Raw genomic sequence first — 23697 nt, forward strand, 5'->3', positions numbered from 1 at the left:
ATGAGTTGTTCCAGGGGACCTTAAGGGCAGCTAAAGTTAGATTGGCCGCATGGCCAAAAAAATAAGAGGGAACCCTCATCAGAGGTAATGTCAACAGTGCCTCTTTTCTCATCATAATACAATCCACTCCCAATTTTTCTCCTTCCCTCCTTCCCCTAGCAGCTAAAACCAAGGAAATGTCCACCACAGTCTATCCCATTATCTGTTTAATCATCCTCAAGCCAGGGGCAAAAAAGCTTCATTGAGACAGTATATACAATAAGATGCATCAACTTGGGAACTTCATTTTGGCAAGTTTTAACAAATTTACACAGTCTTATTGCTGTTCTTCAGTCACTCAGTTTTGTTTGACTCTTTGTGACCCCATGAACTGCAGCATACGAGGCCTCCCTGTTCTTTGCCACCTCTTGGAGTTTGCTCAAACTCATGTTCATTGAGTCGATGATGCTACCGAAACATCTCATCCTCTGTTGTCCCCTCTTCTTCCTGCCTTCAGTCTTTCCCAGCATCAGGGTCTTTCCCAATGAGTCACCTCTTCACATCAGGTGCCCTAATTATTGGAGCTTCAGTTTCAGCATCAGTCCTTCCAGTGAATCTTCACAGTTGATTTGCTTTAGGATTGACTGGTTTGATCTCCTTGAACTCTCAAGAGTCTTCTCCAACACCACAGTTCAAAAGCTTCAATTCTTGATGATCCAACTCTCACATCCATATATGACTACTGGAAAAACCATAGCTTTGACTATACGGACCTTTTCTTCTTTTTCCTTCTGATGCTGAAACTGGACAAAAACATTACAGTAAAAGAAAACTGGGGACTTCCCTGGTGGTACAGTGGGTGGGAGTCTGCCTGCCAATTCAGGGGACAAAGGTTTGATCTGTGGTCCAGGATGATTCTATGTGCCTCAGAGCAATTGCGCCCTTATGCCACAACTACTGAGCCTTGGAGGCTGTGCTCTGAAACAAGGGAAGCCACTGCAGTGAGAAGCCTACGTACCACAACGAAGAGTAGCCCTCACTGGCTGCAACTAGAGAAAGCCCGCATGCAGCAATGGAGACCCAGCACAACCGAAAAAATAAAATGAATAAAATAACAAAAGAAAACTAGAGACCAATATCCCTTATGCTAAATGCAAAATTCCTACTATAGTTTTCTCAAATTTGTCAGCAATATATAAGCAGGATAATGTATCTTGACGAAGTAGGGTTTATCCCAAGAATGCAAAACTGATTTAACATTAAAAAAGTCAATTAATATAATTCATCATGTTAGTAGACTAAAAAAACAAAAAATATATGATCATCTCAATAGACACAGAAAGGTCTTTTGACACAACAACATCCATGACATTAATACAACTTCTCAGCAAACCTGGAATAAAAGGGAATTTCTTCAAATTGATGAAGGACATCTATGGGAAAACTGTAGCCAATATCATATTTAATTGTGAAAGACTAAATGTTTTCCTCCTAAATTCAGGAAGGAAGCAAGAATATTTACTCTCACCACTTTTATTCAACATTGTACTGAAGGTTATAAGCAGTGTAATAATTCTGTATAATGGCAACAAACAATTGCAGTTGAAATGAAATATCAGTAATAATTGCAACAGGGAACTGTGCTCAGCGTAATGTGGCAGCCTGAATGGGAGGGGAGTTTGGGGAAGAATGGATACATGTATTCGTATGCCTGAGTCCTTTTCCTATCCATCTGACACCATCACAACATTGTTAGTGGATTATGCTCCAATGTAAAGTAGAAAGTTAAAAAATAATTCCATAAAGTATGAAATGTTTAGGTATAAAATTGATAAAATATGTTCAAGATCTATACATTTAAAAGTGAAAAACATTGTTTAGAGAAATTGAAGAAGATCTTAAAAAAAGGAGAACTATATCATGGATTGGAACACTCAATACTGTGAACATAGGGGTGAGGTGGGAGGGAAGCTCAAGAAGCAAGTATATATGTAAACTTACGACTGATTCACATTGTCGTATGGCAGAAACCAACACAACATTGTAAAGAAATTATCCTTCAATTAAAAATAAATAAAAAAATAAATAGAAAACATACTGAATAAATAAGCCATATAATAACAATTCAGCAGTAAATGTTGTAACCCATAAAAATATTAAGATGACAACTTTCCTCAAATGATCTACAGATCCAATGTAATATAAATAAAAATTTTAGTAGTTTTCTGGATAGAAATTTACAAGTTGATCTTAAAATTTATATGGAAATGCATAATATCTGGAGTAGCCAAAACAACTCTGAAAAAGTTAAAATTAAGAGATATACACTGAGTTGAAAACTAGTTATAAAGTTATAGTTATTAGGATAATGTAGTGAAAGTGAAAGTGTTAGTAGTTTAGTCATGTCTGACTCTCGTGACCCCATGGACTGTAGCCTGCCAGGCTACTCTGTCCATGGAATTCTCCAGGCAAGAACACTGGAGTGAGTTGCCATTCCCTTCTGCAGAGGATCTTCCTGACCTCAGAACTGAAGCTAGGTCTCCTGCTTTGTAGGCAGGCTCTTTACCATCTGAGTGTAACATTCATGTAAAGACACATAGCAGAGCAATGGTATAGAACAGAGAGACCAAAATAGAGCCACTTATATAACCAGTTGATCTTTGACCAAGTTATCTAGATAATTCAATGAGGAAAAAATTTATTTTTCAAAAAATAGTGCTGGAATAATAGGTTATCATATGCAAAAAATAATAAACCACAATTCTCTTTACAAAACTAACTCAGAATGGATCATTAATCTCAATATGAGTTGAAATTATAAAACTTCAATAAGAAAACAAGAGAAAATGTTAGTGTCATGGGGTTTAGCAAAGATTAAAAAAATAAGACAAAAAGCATGTACTATACAAGAAAAAATCATGTAAAAATTGGACTTTATCAAAATTAAAAAATTTTTGCTATTCAAAAATCACTGTTATAAAAATGAAGAGATAAACTATAAACTTTGAGAAAATATTTGCAAAACACATATCTGGCAAAAGATTTAAAAATTTATGTGGAAATGCAAAGTATCTAAACTAGCCAAAACAGCTTTGAAATATTTAAAAGGAGTGGATTCTTGTTTCTAGAATACATTAAAAAAAAAAAGCTTCCAACTCAATCAGTTTTGAACATATACTAAAGAAGAGATTTCAATGGAAATAAGCACATAAAGATTTCTTAATATCATTATTCACTAGGGAAATGCAAATTAAGACTACAATAAGATAACCACTACACCTTCCCTCCAATGGTTAAAATTCAAAATGTCAATCATATCAAGAGTTGGCAAAGATGTGGAGCAACTGGAACTCTCACATACCTGGTGGGAAAGTGAACCACTTTGGAAAACTGGCTATATCCTAAAAAGTTAAGCATGCATCTTACATTCTACTTGGCCATTCAACTCCTTAATATGGGGTTGGTCAAAAAGTTCACTCTGGTTTTTCTGTAAGATGTTATGGAAAAACCAACACAAACTTCTTGGTCAACCCAATATTTGCTCAAGAGAAATAGAAGTCGTGTCCACAGAAAAAGGGGCATGTAGGAAACTTTGGTGGCAATAAATACGCTTATCATCTTGATTTTAGTGATGGTTTCATGGGTGTATGCATTTGTCAAAACTGATCAAATTTTGCTCTCTAAATATGAGCAACTAATTGTTACATTTCAAAAAAGCTGTAAAAATATATCAAAGATGTCTTTGGCTGAAAATCACAGAAAAACCAGCTTATGATGGCTTAAAGAATCAGGAGGGTAAGGAGGACTTAAATTTAAATTCTTATATTCATCAATTAGAGTAGATGTAGGTGGCTCCAGGACTAGTTAAATCACTGGCTCAGTGACACCATCAACTCTGTAGGTTAGTTCCATTTTCTCACTTTGTTACCTTTTTTTTTTTTTTTTCCTCTTTGGCTGTGCTCAGTCTTCACTGCTACACTTGGGCTTTCTCTAGTTGCCAGTGCAAGGGGTGCAGGTTTGATCCTGGGTCAGGGAACCAGATCCCATATGCTGCAACTAAGAGTTCACATGCTGTAGCTAAGATCTCACATGTCACGACTAAGACCTGGCTAAACAAATAAATATTAAAAAACAGCACATGTTAATTTTCTTATAGTTATGGAGCTCAGAAGTCTAAAATCAGTGTGCTGGAATGGCTACATTCCTTCTTTGAGACTTCAGAGGAGAATTCATTTCCTTGCCTTTTGCAGCTTCTAGAGGCTGCTTGCATTCCTTGGCTTGTGGTCCCTCTTGTGTCTCTTCAACTTCTTGCTTCTCTTGTCACATCTCCCACTAAGCCCTCTGCTCTCCTGCCTCTCTCGAGAAAAGAACTATTATGATCATGTCAGGCCCACTTAGGGAATCGAAGATAATCTCCCTATCTGAAGATTCTTAACTTATTCACATCACGAAAGTCCCTTTTCCTTTGTAGGTTTCCAGGATTAGGCTGTGGCCATCTTTGGGCATACATTGTTCAGCCTACCACATGATATGAAAGCTTAACTGGCTGGGCATCTGCTCTCCAAGGGACCATGTAACTGCTGGGAAGTGGGGAGAGGAGCCTGATGGAGGAATTTGGTGTGGCCTGATGCCCTGGGATTTCTTTGGAAGGACTGATGCTAAAGTTGAAACTCCAGTACTTTGGCCACCTGATGCGAAGAGTTGACTCATTGGAAAAGACTCTGATGCTGGGACAGATTGGGGGCAGGAGGAGAAGGGGACGACCGAGGATGAGATGGCTGGATGGCATCACTGACTCAATGGACGTGAGTCTGAGTGAACTCCAGGAGTTGGTGATGGACAGGGAGGCCTGGCGTGCTGCGATTCATGGGGTCGCAAAGAGTCGGACACGACTGAGCGACTGAACTGAACTGAACTGATGCCTGGTTGCAGAGGTGAGACCTGGGATGCAAGGTTAGAGCCCTGGGAAGGTGACTTCTGATGAGCCCTCTACTAGGATAGAGCAGTTGCAGAACTTCTTGAATGTGTCATTTTGGCCAGGAAGTGTTCAAGGCTGCAGGCAGAGAAATTGAGAGTGGCCTTAAAAGTTCTATCTACCCTGGCTGAAGATAGGACCTTGTGGTTAAAACTGGGGACAGTATCTGAGGCCACTGGGGTGGTGCATGATGGTACTAGAACTTGGGCCTCCAAGGCAACAGGATGAGCTGTGAGCCAGTGTTTGGGTAGTGACTTCTTGGGGAGACAGTGTCAGAAGTCACCTACTGGTAATTGAAGAGTGGGCGGAAGGTGTAATTCTATTTGGACAAGGGTATGGGGTGAGTGCTTGTCTGGGCTGTTGCCCCTGACCTCGAGGTCAGGGGCAGTGGCTGAGAGGAGCAACACCACGTCCAAGGAGCGGCGGCTGCGTGGGAGGGTCGAGAGGAGCTACTCCACGTTCAAGGTCAGGAGGGGTGGCCATGAGGAGATACCCCTCATCCAAGGTAAGGAGCAGCAGCTGCACTTTGCTGGAGCAGCTGTGAACAGATACCCCACGTCCAAGGTAAGAGAAACCCAAGTAAGACGGTAGGTGTTGCGAGAGGGCATCAGAGGGCAGACACACTGCAACCATAATCACAGAAAACAGCCAATCTGATCACACGGACCACAGCCTTGTCTAACTCAATGAAACTAAGCCATGCCGTTTGGGGCCATCCAAGATGGGTGGGTCATGGTGCAGAGGTCTGACAGAATGTGGTCCACTGGAGAAGGGAATGTCAAACCACTTCAGTATTCTTGCCTTGAGAACCCCATGAGCAGTATGAACAGGCAAAATGATAGGATACTGACAGAGGAACTCCCCAGGCTGGTAGGTGCCCAATATGCTACTGGAGATCAGTGGAGAGAGAACTCCAGAAAGAACGAAGGGATGGAGCCAAAGCAAAAACAATACCCAGTTGTGGATGTGACTGGTGATAGAAGCAAGGTCCGATGCTGTAAAGAGCAATATTGCATAGGAACCTGGAATGAGTCAAGGCAAATTGGAAGTAGTCAAACAGGAGATGGCAAGAGTGAACGTCGAAATTCTAGGAATCAGTGAACTAAAATGGACTGGAATGGGTGAATTTAACTCAGATGACCATTATATCTACTACTGTGAGCAGGAATCCCTTAGAAGAAATGGAGTAGCCATCATGGTCAACAAAAGAGTCTGAAATGCAGTACTTGAATGCAATCTCAAAAATGACAGAATGATCTCTGTTTGTTTCCAAGGCAAACCATTCAATATCACAGTAATCCAAGCCTATGCCCCAACGAATAACACTGAAGAAGCAGAAGTTGAACAGTTCTATGAAGACCTACAAGACCTTTTAAAACTAACTCCCCCAAAAGATGCCCTTTTCATTATAGGGGACTGGAATGCAAAAGTAGGAAGTCAAGAAGCACCTGGGGTAACAGTCAAATTTGGCCTTGGAATACGGAATGAAGCAGGGCAAAGGCTAATAGAATTTTGCCAAAGAGAACGTCATAGCAAACACCCTCTTCCAACAACACAAGGGAAGAGTCTACACATGGACATCACCAGATGGTCAACACCGAAATCAGATTGATTATATTCTCTGCAGCCAAAGATAGAGAAGCTCTATACAGTCAGCAAAAATAAGACCAAGAGCTGATTGTGGCTCAGATCATGAACTCCTTATTGCCAAATTCAGACTTAAATTGAAGAAAGTAGGGAAAACCACTAGACCATTCAGGCATGACCTAAATCAAATTCCCTATGATTATATAGTGGAAGTGAGAAATAGACTTAAGAGACTAGATCTGATAGATAGAGTGCCTGATGAACTAGGGACGGAGGTTCATGACATTGTACAGGAGACAGCGATCAAGACCATCCCCAAGGAAAGGAAATGCAAAAAAGCAAAATGGCTATCTGAGAAGGCCTTACAAATAGCTGTGAAAAGAAGAGAAGTGAAAAGCAAAGGAGAAAAGGAAAGATATAAGCATCTGAATGCAGAGTTCCAAAGAATAGCAAGGAGAGATAAGAAAGCCTTCCTCAATGATCAGTGCAAAGAAATAGAGGAAAAGAACAGAATGGGAAAGACTAGAGATCTCTTTAAGAAAATTAGAGATACCAAGGGAACATTTCATGCAAAGATGGGCTTTATAAAGGACCAAAATGGTATGGACCTAACAGAAGCAGAAGATATTAAGAAGAGGTGGCAAGAATACACAGAAGAACTGTACAAAAAAGAGCTTCATGACCCAGATAATCATGATGGTGTAATCACTTACCTAGAGCCAGACATCCTGGAATATGAAGTCAAGTGGGCCTTAGAAAGCATCACTATGAACAAAGCTAGTGCAGGTGATGGAATCCCAGTTGAGCTACTTCACGTCCTAGAAGAGGATGCTGTGAAAGTGTTGTACTCAATATGCCAGCAATTTGGAAAACTCAGCAGTGGCCACAGGACTGGAAAAGGTCAGTTTTCATTCCAATCCCAAAGAAAGGCAATGCCAAAGAATGCTCAAACTACCCCACAATAGCACTCATCTCAGACGCTAGCAAAGTAATGCTCAAAATTCTCCAAGCCAGGCTTCAGCAATACATGAACCGTGAACTTCCAGATGTTCAAGCTGGTTTTAGAAAAGGTAGAGGAACCAGAGATCAAATGGCCATCTGCTGGATCATTGAAAAAGCAGGAGAGTTCCAGAAAAACATCTATTTTTGCTTTATTGACTATGCCAAAGCCTTTGACTGTGTAGATCACATTAAACTGTGGAAAATTCTGAGAGAGATGGGAATACCAGACCACCTGACCTGCCTCCTGAGAAACCTATATGCAAATCAGGAAACAACAGTTAGAACTGGACCTGGAACAACAGACTGGTTCCAATTAGGAAAAGGAGTACATCAAGGCTGTATATTGTCACCTTGCTTATTTAACTTATATGCAGAGTACATCATGAGAAACGCTGGGCTGGAAGAAGCACAAGCTGGAATCAAGATTGCCAGGAGAAATATCAATAACCTCAGATATGCAGATGACACCACCCTTATGGCAGAAAGTAAAGAGAAACTGCAGATGATGACTGCAGCCATGAAATTAAAAGACACTTACTCCTTGGAAGATAAGTTACGACCAACCTAGATAGTATATTCAAAAACAGAGACATTACTTTGCCGACTAAGGTCCGTCTAGTCAAGGCTATGGTTTTTCCTGTGGTCATGTATGGATGTGAGAGTTGGACTGTGAAGAAGGCTGAGCACCGAAGAATTGATGCTTTTGAACTGTGGTGTTGGATAAGACTCTTGAGAGTCCCTTGGACTGCAAGGAGATCCAACCAGTCCATTCTGAAGGAGATCAACCCTGGGATTTCTTTGGAGGGAATGATGCTAAAGCTGAAACTCCAGTACTTTGGCCACCTCATGTGAAGAGTTGACTCATTGGAAAAGACCCTGATGCTGGGAGGGATTAGGGGCAGAAGGAGAAGGGGACGACAGAGGATGAGATGGCTGGATGGCATCACGGACTCGATGGACGTGAATCTGAGTGAACTCCGGGAGATGGTGATGGACAGGGAGGCCTGGCGTGCTGTGATTCATGGGGTCGCAAAGAGTCAGACATGACTGAGTGACTGAACTGAACTGAAAGAGGAAATAAAAAGCCTCTTGATGAAAGTGAAAGAAGAGAGTGAAAAAGTTGGCTTAAAGCTCAACATTCAGAAAACGAAGATCATGGGATCTGGTACCATCAATTCATGGGGAATAGATGGGGAAACAGTGGAAACAGTGTCAAAACAGAGGAAACAGTGTATTTTTCTGGGCTCCAAAATCACTGCAGATGGTGATTGCTGCCTTGAAATTAAAAGACGCTTACTCCTTGGGAGGAAAGTTATGACCAACCTAGATAGCATATTCAAAAGCAGAGACATTACTTTGCCAACAAAGGTCCGTCTAGTCAAGGCTATGGTTTTTCCTGTGGTCATGTATGGATGTGAGAGTTGGACTGTGAAGAAAGCTGAGTGCTGAAGAACTGATGCTTTTGAACTGTGGTATTGGAGAAGACTCTTGAGAGTCCCTTGGACTGCAAGGAGATCCAAGTAGTCCATTCTGAAGGAGATCAGCCCTGGGTGTTCATTGGAAGGACTGATGCTAAAGCTGAAACTCCAATACTTTGGCCACTTCATGTGAAGAGCTGACTCATTGGAAAAGACCCTGATGCTGGGAGGGATTGGGGACAGGAGGAGAAGGGGACAACAGAGGATGAGATGGCTGGATGGCATCTCCGACTAGATGGACGTGAGTGTGAGTGAACTCCGGGAGTTGGTGATGGACAGGGAGGCCTGGTGTGCTGTGATTCATGGGGTCGCAGAGTCGGACATGACTGAGCGACTGAACTGTACTGAACGGAACTGAGTGGGGTGAGTGCAGGAAGTCTCAGGCCAGAAGCTGGGGATAGGGAGTCTGTGCAGGCGGTGTAAGCTGTTGAAATCAGCACCAGGACTTTCCCAGTTGGGGATGTATGTGGCTGGGGCAGGCCAGGGACTGCCTCTGATTGAGGCAGACGTAGATATTAAATGATCTAAGAAGAGAGCTGACAGGCGCACGGGAGTCAGAACTCATCAGACTTGCTGGTAGGGTTTGGAGGCAAGTGTAGGGAAAGCCACTGGTCCCAAGACCCCTGGATCTGCAGATGCAGAGTATGCTACCCTAGGTGCCCCTCATCCCTCATGAGGGCAACACTGCCTGAGAAATAGCAGCAGGGGTGGGGTTGCTGACAGTCTGGCGTCTACTGGGTCCTATGATTGTCAAGAAATTATTGAGGAGCATGGAGAATGGTAACCCACTCTAGTAGTATTCTTGCCTGGGGAACCCTGTGGACAGAGGAGGCTGGCGGGCTACAGTCCATGGGGTTGCAAAAGAGTCGGACATGACTTAGTAACTAAACAACAACCGTGGGGAATGTCCACACCACTGGGGAACATCAAGGCTGCAGGTGTTTCAGGATGGGGGGTGGGTTATGGTGATTTCAGCTCTGCTCGGGCTCTGCCCAGGCTGTCATCTGGCTGGCTAAGCTGCTGTGAGCTCTCCCAGGACTTTGGGGCTTTTTCAGGAGAATTCCAAGCCAACTCCCCTGTCCAGGTTGCCCTGACTCAGCAAGAACTCTGACCCCACCTGGAAGGCAATGCCTATGACTTGAAAGTGTGGACTTTCCCCGGGGGACAAGGGTCTGAGGGGCTGGGTTGGCTGCAGGGGAAAGTGTCAGGGGCAGTGTGCCAGCAAGCAAGCATGACTAAGCAAGTACATGTACCAGAGGGCACTGCTGGTCCCTCCTTCCTGCCACCTGTGGGCATTAACAGGTTTATCTTTTCCCATGGCCTCCCCACGCTAGCCCTCACCTCTGCCCCCACTCCCAGCTTCCCTGAAGGGAGCTCCCTGGCTGAGGCAGGTGATTGGACATCCCTCTTTTTCTGACTGTGATCCCTAAATTCCCTCTATCCCTCATTTCATGTGGTTCCTACCCTGTGACCTCATCACTCCTCTTACCTTTCTTGGTCTTTTTCCAGCCCAGGAGGGAAAAGAAGCACAGCCTCAAGGGGTGGAAGAGGCCAAAGTCTCAGGACCTCACAGCCCAGGCAGTTGGGAGGGGAAGGGGTGGGAAGGGGAGAGGGGGTGGGTCCAAGCACACACTTTCCGGATGGGCTGCTTCTAACTCTGACTCTGCAGTTTAATAGCTGTGTGAATCTGGGCAAGTTACTTAAGCGCTCCAGCGCCTTGACTTCCTTATCTGTAAAATTTTGTTGTTCAGTCGCTAAGTCGTGCCTGACTCTTGGTGACCCTAGGGACTGCAGCACGCAGGGCTTCCCTGTCCTTCACTATCTGCTGGAGTTTGCTCAAACTCCTGTCCATTGAGTTGTGATGCCATCCAACCATTTCATCCTCTGTCACCCCGTTCTCCTCTTGCCCTCAGTCTTTCCCAGCATCAGGGTCTTTTCCAACGAGGTCGCATCAGGTAAAATGCCGGACGATAATTGCGCGTATCTCTGAGAAAGTTACTGGGAGAACTGACTGCGGTAACACATGCAAAGTCCTGGCACCAAATTAGCACTCAGCTCTGGCTCTCTGGCTGGGTTTCACCTTCCCCTTCCTCTCCTCCCTCCTCTCCACCAGCTCAGGGCCAGCAGGCGGGAGAGCGGCCAAGAAAGCCCAGGAAATGCCCTGCCGGAGGATTAGGGTCGCCAGCGGGCTGAATGTCCAGCTGCAGAGCTGGAAGCAAACTGGTTTTGAGTCCGGACCCTGCTGGAATGCAGAGGAGCAGCGACCAGCGTCCTGAGTTCACAGCTGTTCGGTGTTTTTCTCCTCCTTTTGCGGCCAGAGGTTCCCAGGAGCTTTCACAGAGGGGGCGGAGCCTGAAACGAAGCCTCTGATTGGCTGCTTTCATTTTCGTGCCATGTCAGTTTCCAGCCAGACAGGGTAGGCGTGTAAAGGATTTAAAACTCAGAAATACTTAGGTTAGAAAAGGAAGGAGGAAAGACGGGGCAAAGGAGGGACAGGGGAGGGAGCCGACGTAATAGATCCTTCGCCAGTTGTCTGGAATGGTTTGTCAAGTCCTGGGGGCTGAGGGCGGGGACTGGACGGTGCCCGCTGAAGTGGAGTGGCTGCTTCGTTTGAGAGAAGAGAGACAAAGGGAGATGCCGCGAACAAACCTTTTAATATGTGGTCTTCGTATTAAAGGAGCGGGGGGAGAGCTGAGGGGCTGCTTCCCTGAACCACAGCCCCGACACTTGGGCCACGAATCCCCCTCCCCGTTCTCCTGTGAGCTGCCTGCGGGACCCTCTTCCTTTAAGGCTCTGTAAGGCTCCCTTTCAGTGCTCAGAGTCAGTTCTTCACTTGTGCCGAAGCCTGGAGCGGGACCATCTGCTTTTGCAGCTCCTCTTGCTGCTTCCTCGTTTTCCCTCTCCTCCTGTGGTGGGGAGTGAGAGTGGTGCCCTGGGTAGAAGCCTCCAGACCAGCTGGGGGCTTCCAGAGGGCTCTCCATGCAGCTGTGCCCAGCTACCAGCTCTCTGCCCCAAACAGCTACCACTCTCCAGAGCTAGGAGGGACCCCAGGAGACTCTCAGCTGATTGGGGAGGGGCGGTGGGACACAGGGACAAGGACACCCCCCCCCACCGCCCGCACTGGGAAGAGGAAGCCTAGGTTTGAGTCTCAGTGCTACCCTAGTCTGGATGTGTGACTTGGGGCAAGTCCCTGCTTTTCACCGGATGGGGGCCCACCTGTTTTCCACGTCTTGCACCGTGTCTGGCAGTGGCTGGCCCAGGGTCTCCGGCAGGAGGGCAACGGCAGCGCTGGCAGCCACCGGGACAGCACCGTAGATAAAGAGAGGCACGGAGGGGTAGAGCTCGGCGGTCATGCTCACCAGCGGGCTCACAATGCTGCCCACTCGCGCCAGGGTGCTGCCCATTCCCAAGCCCGTCTGCCTGCGGGATCCAGGGGGTTGGGTGTTGGTTAGTGTTCTGGCACAAATGCTGAGGTCCCGGCTGAATTTGGGGTCAGGGCAGCTCAGGCCCAGCCCCAGGAGACCTACTTGTGCCTGCTCTGTTCCCCATTTGATCAGCTAACCAATTTGGCATTTATTTTGGAGATAATAATAATAATGAGAAGAATAAGTTGGGAAGAGCTCTGGCCAGAGAATCAGGAGATTGATTTTTGCCTCTGCCCTTAACTTGCTATGTAACCTGGGGCAAGTTTCTTTTCCTCCCTGAACCTCGGTGTCAAATTAGCTGAGCTCGGTCAGTTGTTCTCAGATCAGTTGGGGGACTTGATTTACAGTTGCCCTAACCCCACGCAGAGGAGGTGGGTTTAGTGGTAAAGAATCCCCCTGCAATTCAGCAAACATGAGTTCACTCCCTGGATCAGGAAGAGCCCCTGGAGAAAGGAATGGTAGGTAACCCACTGCAGTATTCTTGCCTGGGAAATCCCATGGACAGAAGCACCTGTTTGGCTACAGTCCATGGGGTTGCAAGAGTTGGACGTGACTTAGCAACTAAACAACAGCAACCCCACACAGACCTGTTGGATTAGAATTCCTAGGGTGAAGGGACCTGGAATCTTCATATTAATATGTTAAGAACATTATGAGAGCAGAGGTTAAAAACATTGATAATAGGGAGATAAACTGCTTGGATTTGAATCCAAGCTTCCTGACTTAGAAGCTGTGTGACCTGGGACAAGCCACTTAACCTCTCCGTGGCTCAGTTTTCTTATGCGGAAAATGAGAATTCTCATAGTACCCACCTCATAAGATTGTTATGAGGACCAAAAGAGTTGATATTTGTAAAAAGTTTGACAGTGCCTTTATACTATTGTTCTTTCAGCTGAAATCCCTTGAGGGTATAGGACAATAACCATGACCTCTCAGGGTTCTCATTCCAAGTTGCCTAGGGAAGCTTGGCATTTCTTTGATATCTCATGTGAATTTTGCATCCCATTCTGTATTTGTTGCTGTTGTTTTGCATCCTATTCTTCAAACAGACGTGTTTCTTGTGTCTTAATGCAAAACTATCCCCTCCTCCCAACCTTGGCACTCAAAAAAGTAGTGCTATGTTTATCTGTACAACTACCAGAACCGCCACTATTAAGTGTGGCTCTTGTGATAGAAAATTCCTTTTCATGGTTGTGGTCTTCGGTTTCAGACATACCATTTGGTTTAAAGATGGCATTTAGATTTGGTGGCAGATTAGATCTTCTAATGCCATTTAGATCTTCTAACGTGTGCCTTGGAGATCGAGGGGGACTTCAGTTAATTGCCTCTGAGATGTGTCTTCTTGGCTCCCCACGGTGTCCCAGTTGGTGGCCCCCTTTGACATGTGCCCCTGTATGCAGGGGGAATGTTTTTCCCCAAAGTTCCTCCTATTAAGCTCCCACTCACCGGATCATTGTGGGGTACACCTCCCCAGTGTACAGGAAGACACAGTTGAAGGAGGAAGCCAGACAGCCCTTCCCCAGCACAGCAAGAGAGGTTCGGACAATGGACTTATCTAGAGAGAAAGGAGGAGGTCAGCGGGATCTTGGGAGAGGGGGTTAAGAAGTTGGGTCATGTCTGGGGATGTGGCCAAGGACGAGGGACCAAGATGCTCACGGGTGCTCACCCTGGGGTACCACCCCATTGATGAGGATGCAGATGCCTGCCAGCAGCAGTGAGGCCATCTGGGCAGGCCGGCGGCCCACATTGTTGATGACAAGGAAGCTCACAAGCTTGGCAGGCAGGTCCACAGCACCAAAGATCACCTGGATTAGGTAGATGCTGACCCCAAAACCCTGCAGGTCCATGACCAGCCCGTAGTAGGCAAAGCTAGTGGCAAACCTAGTGGGGAGGGATGAGGGGTATGGAGTTTGTTAGGAAGGTTAAGGAGGGGGTGCTCATCCAAAACGGGTGAGCTGCACAGGGTTCCTTGCTTAAGAATCTGGAATCTACCTTGGCTAATATTTCTTCTGACATTTAACATGCACTTTAGATGTTGGGGTAGTCCTCTAATACTTTGGCCACCTGATGCGAAGAGCTGACTCATTGGAAAAGACCCTGATGCTGGGAAAGATTGAGGGTAGGAGGAGGAGGGGACAACAGAGGATGAGATGGTTGGATGGCATCACTGACTCAGTGGACATGAGTTTGAGCAAACTCTGGGAGATAATTAAGGGCAGGGAAGCCTGGCATGCTGATGTTCATGGGGTTGCAAAGAGTCAGACATGACCGAGTGACTGAACAACAAAATCCTCTAATCCCCCAGACTTCTTAACCTGTGTCTCTAGTGTATTAGGGAATTTTCACCTAGTTGCCATGTAGGATTTATATAGTTTTAGTCTTTATTTCATCTTGGATATCCAAGCAATATCTTTAGTGGAAAGGTGCTGGGAGAGGCCAGAGTGTTCCAGGACCTGTCTGTAGTCCTGGGATGGGTGTTGAGTTTCTTAAGATGCCAAGAGCCCAGAAAATAAAGGTCAGGTTATCGGACAGAACCCCAACCTGGAGCAAACTCCAAATTGAAAACAGAATTCACTGGCAGGCTTCTGACCATGCTTCTCTTAATTGTCATGAGATTGCTAGACGATGGGGTTAGGACGGTGGCATGAAAGAAGGGTAACAGAGAATGTTGCAATGTGAAAGGACGATTTTTGGTTGGTATCAACCTTGGCCAGAGTCTGCTTTCAGAGATGAGCTTTGGGCATCTCATTGCTGTGCCCGTGTTTCTGGCAGACACCACAAGGGTAGTAAATGCTCCAGAAGTTTTACAAGCCAGCCTTAGTGATATAATTCTGCAGACTCTAGGGGCCATCAATCTTGATGAGGTGTCTCCATATTGGAAGAGAACTGATGGAAGGAGAAGAATATGGAGAGACTGATGCCTAGTTGGGGGCCAGAGGAAAATTGAGGCTGGAGGTTGTTCGATTCCTTTTCTGCCTCTCATAGCTGGTCTGCTGACTTCCTCCCTCTTGTCTGCCTTCTTCTACCCACTGTGTCCACTCCTTCTCCAACCAGCCTCTTGTCTCTTGGTCTGTCTGTCTGTCCATCAGTCTGTCTGTCTGGGCCTACCACAGCATGGAGAGGCAGAGGAAGAGGTGGCGAAGGGCAGGGCAGCGCAGCAGCTCCAGGGCCGAGGCCTGGCTCTTGCCTGTGGTCAGCTCCTTCTGCAGACTGGCCTGGAGCGCCTGCCGGGATGGACGGGGCTCAGGGCTTGGACTCCCCCAGGAGCTCCTCCCAGCCTAGCCCCTTACTCAGAGAAGCCCTCTGAATCCTGGGTTTACCGATGGGTGGGATGTTGCAGGAGGTCTCAGGGGTCTTACCTCCATACTTAGATTGGCTCCCTCTTCTTGCTTCCCATTGATCCAGGCCACTCTCTGCAGATTTCTCAGGGTGAGGTCCAGCCTCCCGGAGGAAGCGTACCAGCGGGCTGACTCGATGAAGAACCTGGGGGCAGGAGTGAGCATAGGTGTTGGCATGGCTGCAGTTCCAAGTCATGTGGGCTGGAGGTAGGGCCTGGGCTTTCCAGAGGGCTGCAGTGGGATTTCCTCCAAGGCTGGGAACCCAGGACTTTACCAGATCCTTCTCTCTAGGACCACAAAACGGTGTTCGGCTTGGTAATGACTTATTCCTCAACACGGGGGCTTGGTTCTTGGGTGCTGGGTAAAAGGAGCAGGGCAGACAGGCTGCAGAGCTGAGGAGGCTGGAGAACTGGATACCTTGGGGCAAGTCCTTCCACCCACAGCCTCAGTTTCCCCATCGGTTACATGGAATCCCTGGCCTGGGTTTGACCTTCTTGGACTCTGTGGGTGGAGTGTACAGCAAGATCTGGGGAAGTCTCATCCCCTCGCCTCTGTCTGGGCCCTACGTACCAGGAGTAGATGAAGAAGGCAAAAAAGGGCACAGAGACCAACAGCTGTAGGTAACGCCAGTGGGGCACAGCATAGGCCACACCAGCCAGGAGAAACTGGCCCAGGCTGTAGGTGTAGCCGGTCAGGGTGCCCACGTAGGCCCGTGTGTGGATGGGCATCCACTCCACATCTGGAAAGAGGGTTAGAACAGAGTGGTGCAACTTACTGCATGCCAGGTGGGTGGAGACCCCTGGGGCCAGCCGAGACTCCCACTATCTATCCAAACCTTGGTTTGTCCCAAAGCTCAGTGGAAGATACATCAGATGAAGTTGGGGCCCGTGGAAGGGAGACTTAGTGGGGGAGGCTTGTGGTGGAGGTAGGGATGGGGAGGTAGGTTTGGAATCCCCAGGAGTTGCCCCTCCACTTCCCTGCTGTGTGTTTTCGCTCCTCTCCAACCTACTGTCCTGGCCAGGGTCCTGTTTCCCTTTGGAGCACCTCTGACCACTCAGTCCATCCTCAACAGCAGTCACTCCTCTGGTCCTTCTTAGCCTGGGCTGGATTTCAGCCTCAGTGACCAGAGCATCTCAGAGGAGACGGTGACTTTCTGCCATCCTGGAGAGTTGAGGTGGGAGTGGAGCACCTCTCTGCTGAGGTCTGAAGGGGTCCAGCTTCGTTCCTTGTGGGCTCCTGATGTGGCAGCTGGGGCAATGGCTTCAACACTTAGCTTGCACCTTTGGACTGGATTCTCTAGGTGTCTGGCCCAGTCTGAGCCCTGTCCTGGTTAATTTCTTTAGTCTGTGCATGCACACTAAATTGCTTCAGTCGTGTCCGACTATGTGTGACCCTGTGGACTGCAGCCCACAAGGCTCCCCTGACCATGGGATTCTCCAGGCAAGAATACTGGAGTAGGTTGTTGTGCTCTCTTCCAGGGGATCTTCCCAACCCAGGGATCAAACCTGTGTCTCTTACATCTACCTGCACTGACAGGTGGGTTCTTTACCACTAGCACCACCTGGGAAGGGGCTTCCCTGATATCTCAGTTGGTAAAGAATCTATCTGCAATGCAGGAGACCCTGGTTCGATTCCTGGATTGGGAAGATCCTCTGGAGAAGGGATAGGCTACCCACTCCAGTATTCTTGGGCTTCCCTTGTGGCTTAGCTGGTAAAGAATCCGCCTGCAATGCAGGAGACCTGGGTTCAATCCATGGGTTGGGAAGATACCCTGGAGAAGGGAATGGAACTGTATAGTTGATGGGGTCGCAAACAATTGGACATGACCGAGTGACTTTCACTGACACTGGTCTGGCCACCTGGGAAGCCCTACTTTAGTTCAGAGAATCTCAGATCCTTAGATTCTCTTCTGGGGTTGAGGAATGACCTTGGATGAATCCTGTCCCTTCCCCCTAGCCTCAGGTTCTCCATCTGAGAAACAGTGATGGGGGTGACCTATCTGAGGATGCACGTCGATGACTCATGGACAGGCCATGCTCCATCCATAAGAGTGTTTGGTCTACATGATGCTGGCTTGACTTATATTAAAATATGAGAATTAATTGCAAATGTTAAAAAGTTGGGATATTTGACAGTAATAAAAGAAGGGCGGAGGCAGATCTGATAGCCCCGATGCTTCTTGTCTGGAGTAGCTGAGTGGCTGCAACCCCTTTGGATGGGTGTGTTTCTCTTTTGGAGACTGTCTTCACACTCTCTAATGCCTCTCAGCTCCTTGGTCATTTATGGGAACTGCCTGGCCCTAACAATGGAGTTTGTAGTTGCATGTCTAAAGAAGATGTCAGGCTAGTGTGAGCTCCAGGACGAAGGCTGTTATGTTGGCTGCAAGGGCAGAACAGGCTGAGTGCCAGAAGGGTAGGCTGGGAGAGGAGGCTGGAAGGGGGCTGTGGGGCTGGGTGGTTGGAGGGAGAAGGTGGGGCCCGCCCTGCCCTCCAGGGCCCCTCACTCAGTGTCATGCAGTTGAGGACAATGCCAGCTAGTGACATGCCCGAGAGGAGCCGGAAGGCGCAGTAGACAGGGAAGTTGGGAGCGAAGGCGGCACAGGTTCCTGATACAGCTGTCTGCAGGTAGTTGAAGATCAGCACCCTCCGGCGGCCCAGCCTGTCAGGGGAGGGGAGGCCTGCAGCAGGGGTTTTGAGGACCAGCAGGGGCCAGGCCAAACTGGGAGAGGTGCTGGCCTGGGACCCGTGGCGTATCATGAGGCTGATGCTGTAGACCTTCAGTCCAGCCCCAGTTGGGGGTGCCAACCACCCACCTCGGCCCTCCCGAATCCAGCCAAGGAGTCCCCGGCCCCAGCCCGGCTCCTTGGCCCTGCCCAGGACTGACCTGTCTGCTAGGCACCCGAATATCATGGCTCCGAAAAGCACTCCCATCATGTATAAGGACTGAGCCAGCTGGCGTAAGGCCCTGTGAGAGCACACGAGGTCCCACTGTGGGGAGAGGGAGCAAAGGTTAGGCCAAGGCGAGCCTGGACTGCAGGGAAGCCCCCTACCCTCCTCCCGGCCGGCTCTCTAAGGGCGGTATCACCCCCTTCCCCGACACTTCTCTTTGGTCCCGGGAGCTGAGACACTTTTCTTGACCCTGCAACCCCACATTCCCTTTTCTACAAAGGCCCCCATCTGGAACCCTTTCTCCATGGAGACTCTGTGTGTGTGTATGTGTGTGTGGGGGCCCAGGGCTCCTCACCTCAGTGACGATGGTGGAAGGGAAGGTGCTGTTGTCGTAGATCCAGCCGTGGGGGCAGGGCTCTGTGGCCCCTGTGCCGTTGGTCTCTGTACCATTGGGAAAGGGCGGTCCCCGCTGGGGGGAGGTGAAGAGGAGGCAGGACTCAGGCCGCCCCTGCCCATCCCGGGGCAGCCAGGCCTCCAGGTCCCCGTCCTCACTGAGGTTGGTGTTGGCAGGTGGGCGGCAGTGGTGGGTGGGGATGGCGGCGGTGAAGTTCTGCAGGGTGTTGTGGGAGGCCATCAGGATCACAGGAAGGATCACCAGGGTGACCTGGATCTTCTGGAAGCGGCCGACGCCCCCCAACTGCAGCAGGAGGTCATTGAAGGCCATGGGGCCAGGCCTGGCCAAGTTGGCTGGGGGCTGAGGACGTCCGGTCCCAGGCCCTCCGTCTCTGTGGCCCTCCGCCTGCTGCCCTACACTGGAGGAGACGGAGCGCTGTTGCTTCTGCAGCCAAGTCGCTCCTGGAACTGAATCTGAGCCGGCTCTGTGGGGGGACAGCAGCCTGGCCAGGCGGCCCCTCCTTCCTCCTCTCTCCTAGTTTTGTCCCTCCCTTTCTTTTGCGGCCTCTCCTCACTTGGTAGGGGAGGTGTCGCTCCACTTTCAGGGTCTGCTGTAGCCCTGACCCCTAAATGGGCAGTATTTAATCCTTGGCCTGGAGGGAATGAGTTAAAGTGTGACTTGGTATCAGAAGGATTAACCCTCTGAGTATCCTGGTATCAGTGGAATTTCTCCAAGTGGGTATAAAGGGCAGGAGAGGGTGGACTGAAGTGGGGGTGGTGGGAGTGGATGCCCTGGGAGGACTCACCTGGGCATGTGGGGGCAAGAGGGGATAGGGTGGGACCTTTTTGTCTTCCTTTTAGTAGGAAGACTGGATTCTAGGAGGCGTGTTGGCCTCTTGTGGGGCTTCTGTCCTTTTTAGTGGGAAGGATCCAAATGGACCATTTTTGGGAGAAGTTGCCAGAGGAAATACAGGATGCCCAGTTAATTTGGATTTTAGATCAGCAAATATATATATATATTTTCATATAAGTATGTCCCTAAACATTACATGGGCTGTACTTATACTAGAAAGGTATTCCTTGATCTGAAATTCAGATTTAACTGGACATCTTGTATTCTTACTTGCTAAAACTGGCAACCCTAGCCTTTGGTCTTCTGGGGACAGCTTACATATATATATATATTTTTTTTAGTAACTTAAAAAATTATTTATTTATTTGGGTGGGTCGAGTCTTAGTTTTGGCACACGGACTCTCTAGTTGTGATGCATGGGCTCAACAGTTGTGGCATGTGGGTTTAGCTGCCCCGCAACATGTGGGATCTTAGTTCCCTGACCAGGAATCAAACCCATGTCCCCTGTATTGCAAGGTGAATTCTTAACCACTGGACCACCAGGGAAGTCCTGACTGCTTACATCATACAGGACCATAGCTTTGTTCAATTGGAAGACACAAAAGAGGCCAAGGACTGCTTTTAAAGCAGCGGGATCTCAGACTAACATCATATATGTAGATTGAGTCTTTCAGTATCTCAGTTTCTATTTTCTTGTTCATCCTGATTCAAAATTTTCCTGTGTCTTGTCTCCTATCTATAGCTTCTTCTTTTCCTTCTTTTTTTTTCTCCTTCATCTCCTCCTCCTCCACAATAAGCATGAACTTATTTTACTTTTAGCCACAACTCGAAGACATTCACTTGATTTCCTCCAATAGTTTGGCTCCCCAGTCCAGTTCTCTCGTGCTCAGGGCACTGCCGAGCTCTGATTGGGTGGGTTTCTATGGGATCCTACCGGTTGGATCTTGACTTGGGGTTGTCAAGAAAGCATTCAGTATGGTAGCTGCTAGCTACTACTGAGTGTTTAACTTGAGCTGATCCAAATTGATATCAGCTTTATTTTTTTTTGGGCTCCAAAATCACTGCAGATGGTGACTGCAGCCATGAGATTAAAAGACGCTTGCTTCTTGGAAGAAAAGCTATGACCAACCTAGACAGCATATTAAAAAGCACAGACATTACTTTATCAACAAAGGTCTGTCTAGTCAAAGCTACTGTTTTTCCAGCAGTCATGTATGGATGTGAGAGTTGGACTATAAAGAAAGCTGAGTGCCAAAGAATTGATGCTTTTGAATTGTGGTATTGGAGAAGACTCTTGAGTGTCCCTTGCACTGCAAGGAGATCAAACCAGTCCATCCTAAAGGCAATCAGTCCTGAATATTCATTGGAAGGACTGATGTTGAAGCTGAAACTCCAATATTTTGGTCATCTGATGCAAAGAACTGACTCACTGGAAAAGACCCTAAGGCTGGGAAAGACTGAAGGCAGGAGGAGAAGGGGACAACAGAGGATGAGATGGTTGCATGGCATCACCGACTTGATGGACAGGAGTCTGAGCAAGCTCTGAGAGTTGATGATGGACAGGGAAGCCTGGTGTGCTGCAGTCCGTAAGGTTGCAAAGAGTTGGACATGACTGAGCGACTGAACTGAAATTGAGATGTGTTGTTAGGGTAAAACACATATATGAAAGTCGCTCAGTTGTGTCCGACTCTTTGTGACCCCATGGACTATACAGTCCATGGAATTCTCCAGGCCAGAATACTGGAGTGGGCAACCTTTCCGTTCTCCAGGGGATCTTCCCAACCCAGGGAGATAACCCAGGTCTCCCACATTGCAGGCAGATTCTTTACCAGCTGAGACACAAGGGAAGCCCAAAATACATACTGATTTTGGGTTTACAGCTTCTTGCCTTTACTTTGCACAGTGTATATTATATAGAACATGGACTCTAGAGTCAGATTACTTGGATCCAAGTCCTCACTTCACACTTACTGGCCATGGGCAAGTTGCTAAATTCCTCTCTGTCTCAGTATCCTTGTTTGCAAGGTGAGGATACTAGTTGTGTCTGCCTGACCAGAGGGTTAAATGAGCACATACAGGTAAAGATCCCTGCCCTGTGGCTCAATGCTCATAAGCTGTTCTTATTATTTGTTTCTGGTCCAAAGGTGAGACTATCATGGTGAATTTAGAGAGAAAATGTGCCTGGGACACCTTACCCCCAGAACAGTGAATTCCCCACTGGGGGAGATTTTTGCCCCCCAGGGAGGCTTCACTGGTGGCTCAGACTGTAAAGAATCTGCTTGCAATGTAGGAGACGCAGGTTTGATCCCTGAGTCGGGAAGATCCCCGGGTCGGGAAGATCCCCAGGAGAAGGGAGCGGCAACTCACTCCAGTATTCTTGTCTGGAGTATCCCACGGGCAGAGGAGCCTGGCGGGCTATAGTCCATGGGGTTGCAAAGAGTCGGACATGAGTGAGCGACTAACACACACATTTGCTTCCCAAGGGGACATTTGGCCCTGTCTGGAGATATTTTTGGTTGTCACCGGTGGGAGTGATGGTACTACTGGCACCTGGCGGGGAGAGTCTGGGGATGGTACTGAACATCCTGCAGTACAGCTCCCCATAACCAGTAATTTTTTTGGAGCAAAAATATCAATAATGATCAGAAACCCTACCTTAGAAGACTTCTTTTGTATAGTGATCAATCCCATACCTGCTTGGCAAAGGATAGTGCAGTCAGACGCATGATTCCTATCAACTATTTCTAAGAATCCCCACAGGCTTATTCGAATGCGGAAATTTTTTCGAGCTGAAAATGAGACCTCCTCTTCCTCTGCTGAGTAGCTCGGGCCCCAGAGTGTTGCAAGTCTTCCCCCGCTTTTGCCTACACAGCCAGTTTTGCCACTGGAGTGGCTGAATCAGAACTCTGGTCCTCCTGTGTCCAGGCCAACACCCTTTCCCACCATGTTTTAGCTCGATTACTGGGCTCGGGTTACCACGAGAGACATTTTTGCCCTTCGTAATGTGTATCCATTTGGGGTCTCCAACTGTCCCTCTCTGTAATCTGCTGCCTACTGATTGCTCCTTTTCCCACTTCAGAGATTTTGGCGTGTGTCTGAACACATGGATTGCCAGGGTCCCATAGTTTTATGGGAGATACACCAGGCCCTGTACCCATTAGCTGATGCGAAGGGTCAAGAAGGGAAAGGGTATTTTTCAATTCTTCCGGGGACAGATCTCTGAGTCTTGCTGAGTTTGATTTCTGACTTCTCTTGTAAGAAATCAAGATGCTCCGTATCAGCTCACAGTTTCCACAAACTACGCTTCTGTGTATAAAGTCGGAAGAGTGTTTATTGTCTATTGACATCCTGGGGTACATGAAATCTTAAACTGGTTCAAACCTATTCTAACTTCAAAGCCAAGTTCTTAAATGCTACTCTAGAGGAGTGGACTGTCCAGCTAAAGAGCTCTTGGAGACCATCTGGCCTCCTATGTACAGAATAGAATAGGGGAGGCCCAGAGAGAGACAGGACTCTCCCAGCTTCCCTCCTCCCCATCCGGTGTTGGTTCTGGGCTGGGACCCAGTGGGTATCCAGATGTCTGACAACATTTTCCAGGCCAAGGTATATAAGAGCCCTGTGGCCGGGGGATGTGAAGACAGCTGGACAAACAGCTTGGGAGTTCTTGGGCCAGTCTCCTGCCAGGACTTGGTGCCCTCATGGGGGAGAGGGTGGAGTGCCAAGGGCAGTGGGTCGGGGGATGATGGGCCCCTACAAGCACCCTCCTTCTCTGAGCCTGT

The 23697-nt window shown here is 47.8% G+C and overlaps 1 protein-coding gene across 1 annotated transcript; it reads right to left on the reverse strand.

Annotated features, from left to right (window-relative positions):
- Nucleotides 11657–19676, reverse strand: LOC108633287 (solute carrier family 22 member 6). Its single transcript, XM_005699801.3, has 10 exons — nucleotides 19028–19676; nucleotides 18668–18771; nucleotides 18288–18442; nucleotides 16355–16523; nucleotides 15806–15929; nucleotides 15555–15670; nucleotides 14113–14327; nucleotides 13893–14001; nucleotides 12238–12441; nucleotides 11657–11927 (listed from the first exon to the last, which is right to left on the reverse strand). The coding sequence occupies exons 1-10, from the start codon at nucleotides 19394–19396 to the stop codon at nucleotides 11843–11845; spliced, it is 1650 nt and encodes a 549-aa protein (XP_005699858.2). The 5' UTR covers nucleotides 19397–19676; the 3' UTR covers nucleotides 11657–11842.

The sequence above is a fragment of the Capra hircus genome, chromosome 29 (genome assembly GCF_001704415.2).
Source record: "Capra hircus breed San Clemente chromosome 29, ASM170441v1, whole genome shotgun sequence".
NCBI lineage: Eukaryota > Metazoa > Chordata > Mammalia > Artiodactyla > Bovidae > Capra > Capra hircus.

Coding starts and splice junctions, on each gene's coding strand:
- LOC108633287 (XM_005699801.3), bottom strand. CDS start 19,396: ATGGCCTTCAATGACCTCCTGCTGCAGTTGGGGGGCGTCGGCCGCTTC. Junction 18,772..19,027: donor CTTCCACCATCGTCACTGAG/GTGAGGAGCCCT, acceptor CTCTCCCCACAG/TGGGACCTCGTGTGCTCTCA. Junction 15,930..16,354: donor GCCTTCTTCATCTACTCCTG/GTACGTAGGGCC, acceptor TCCTGCCCCCAG/GTTCTTCATCGAGTCAGCCC.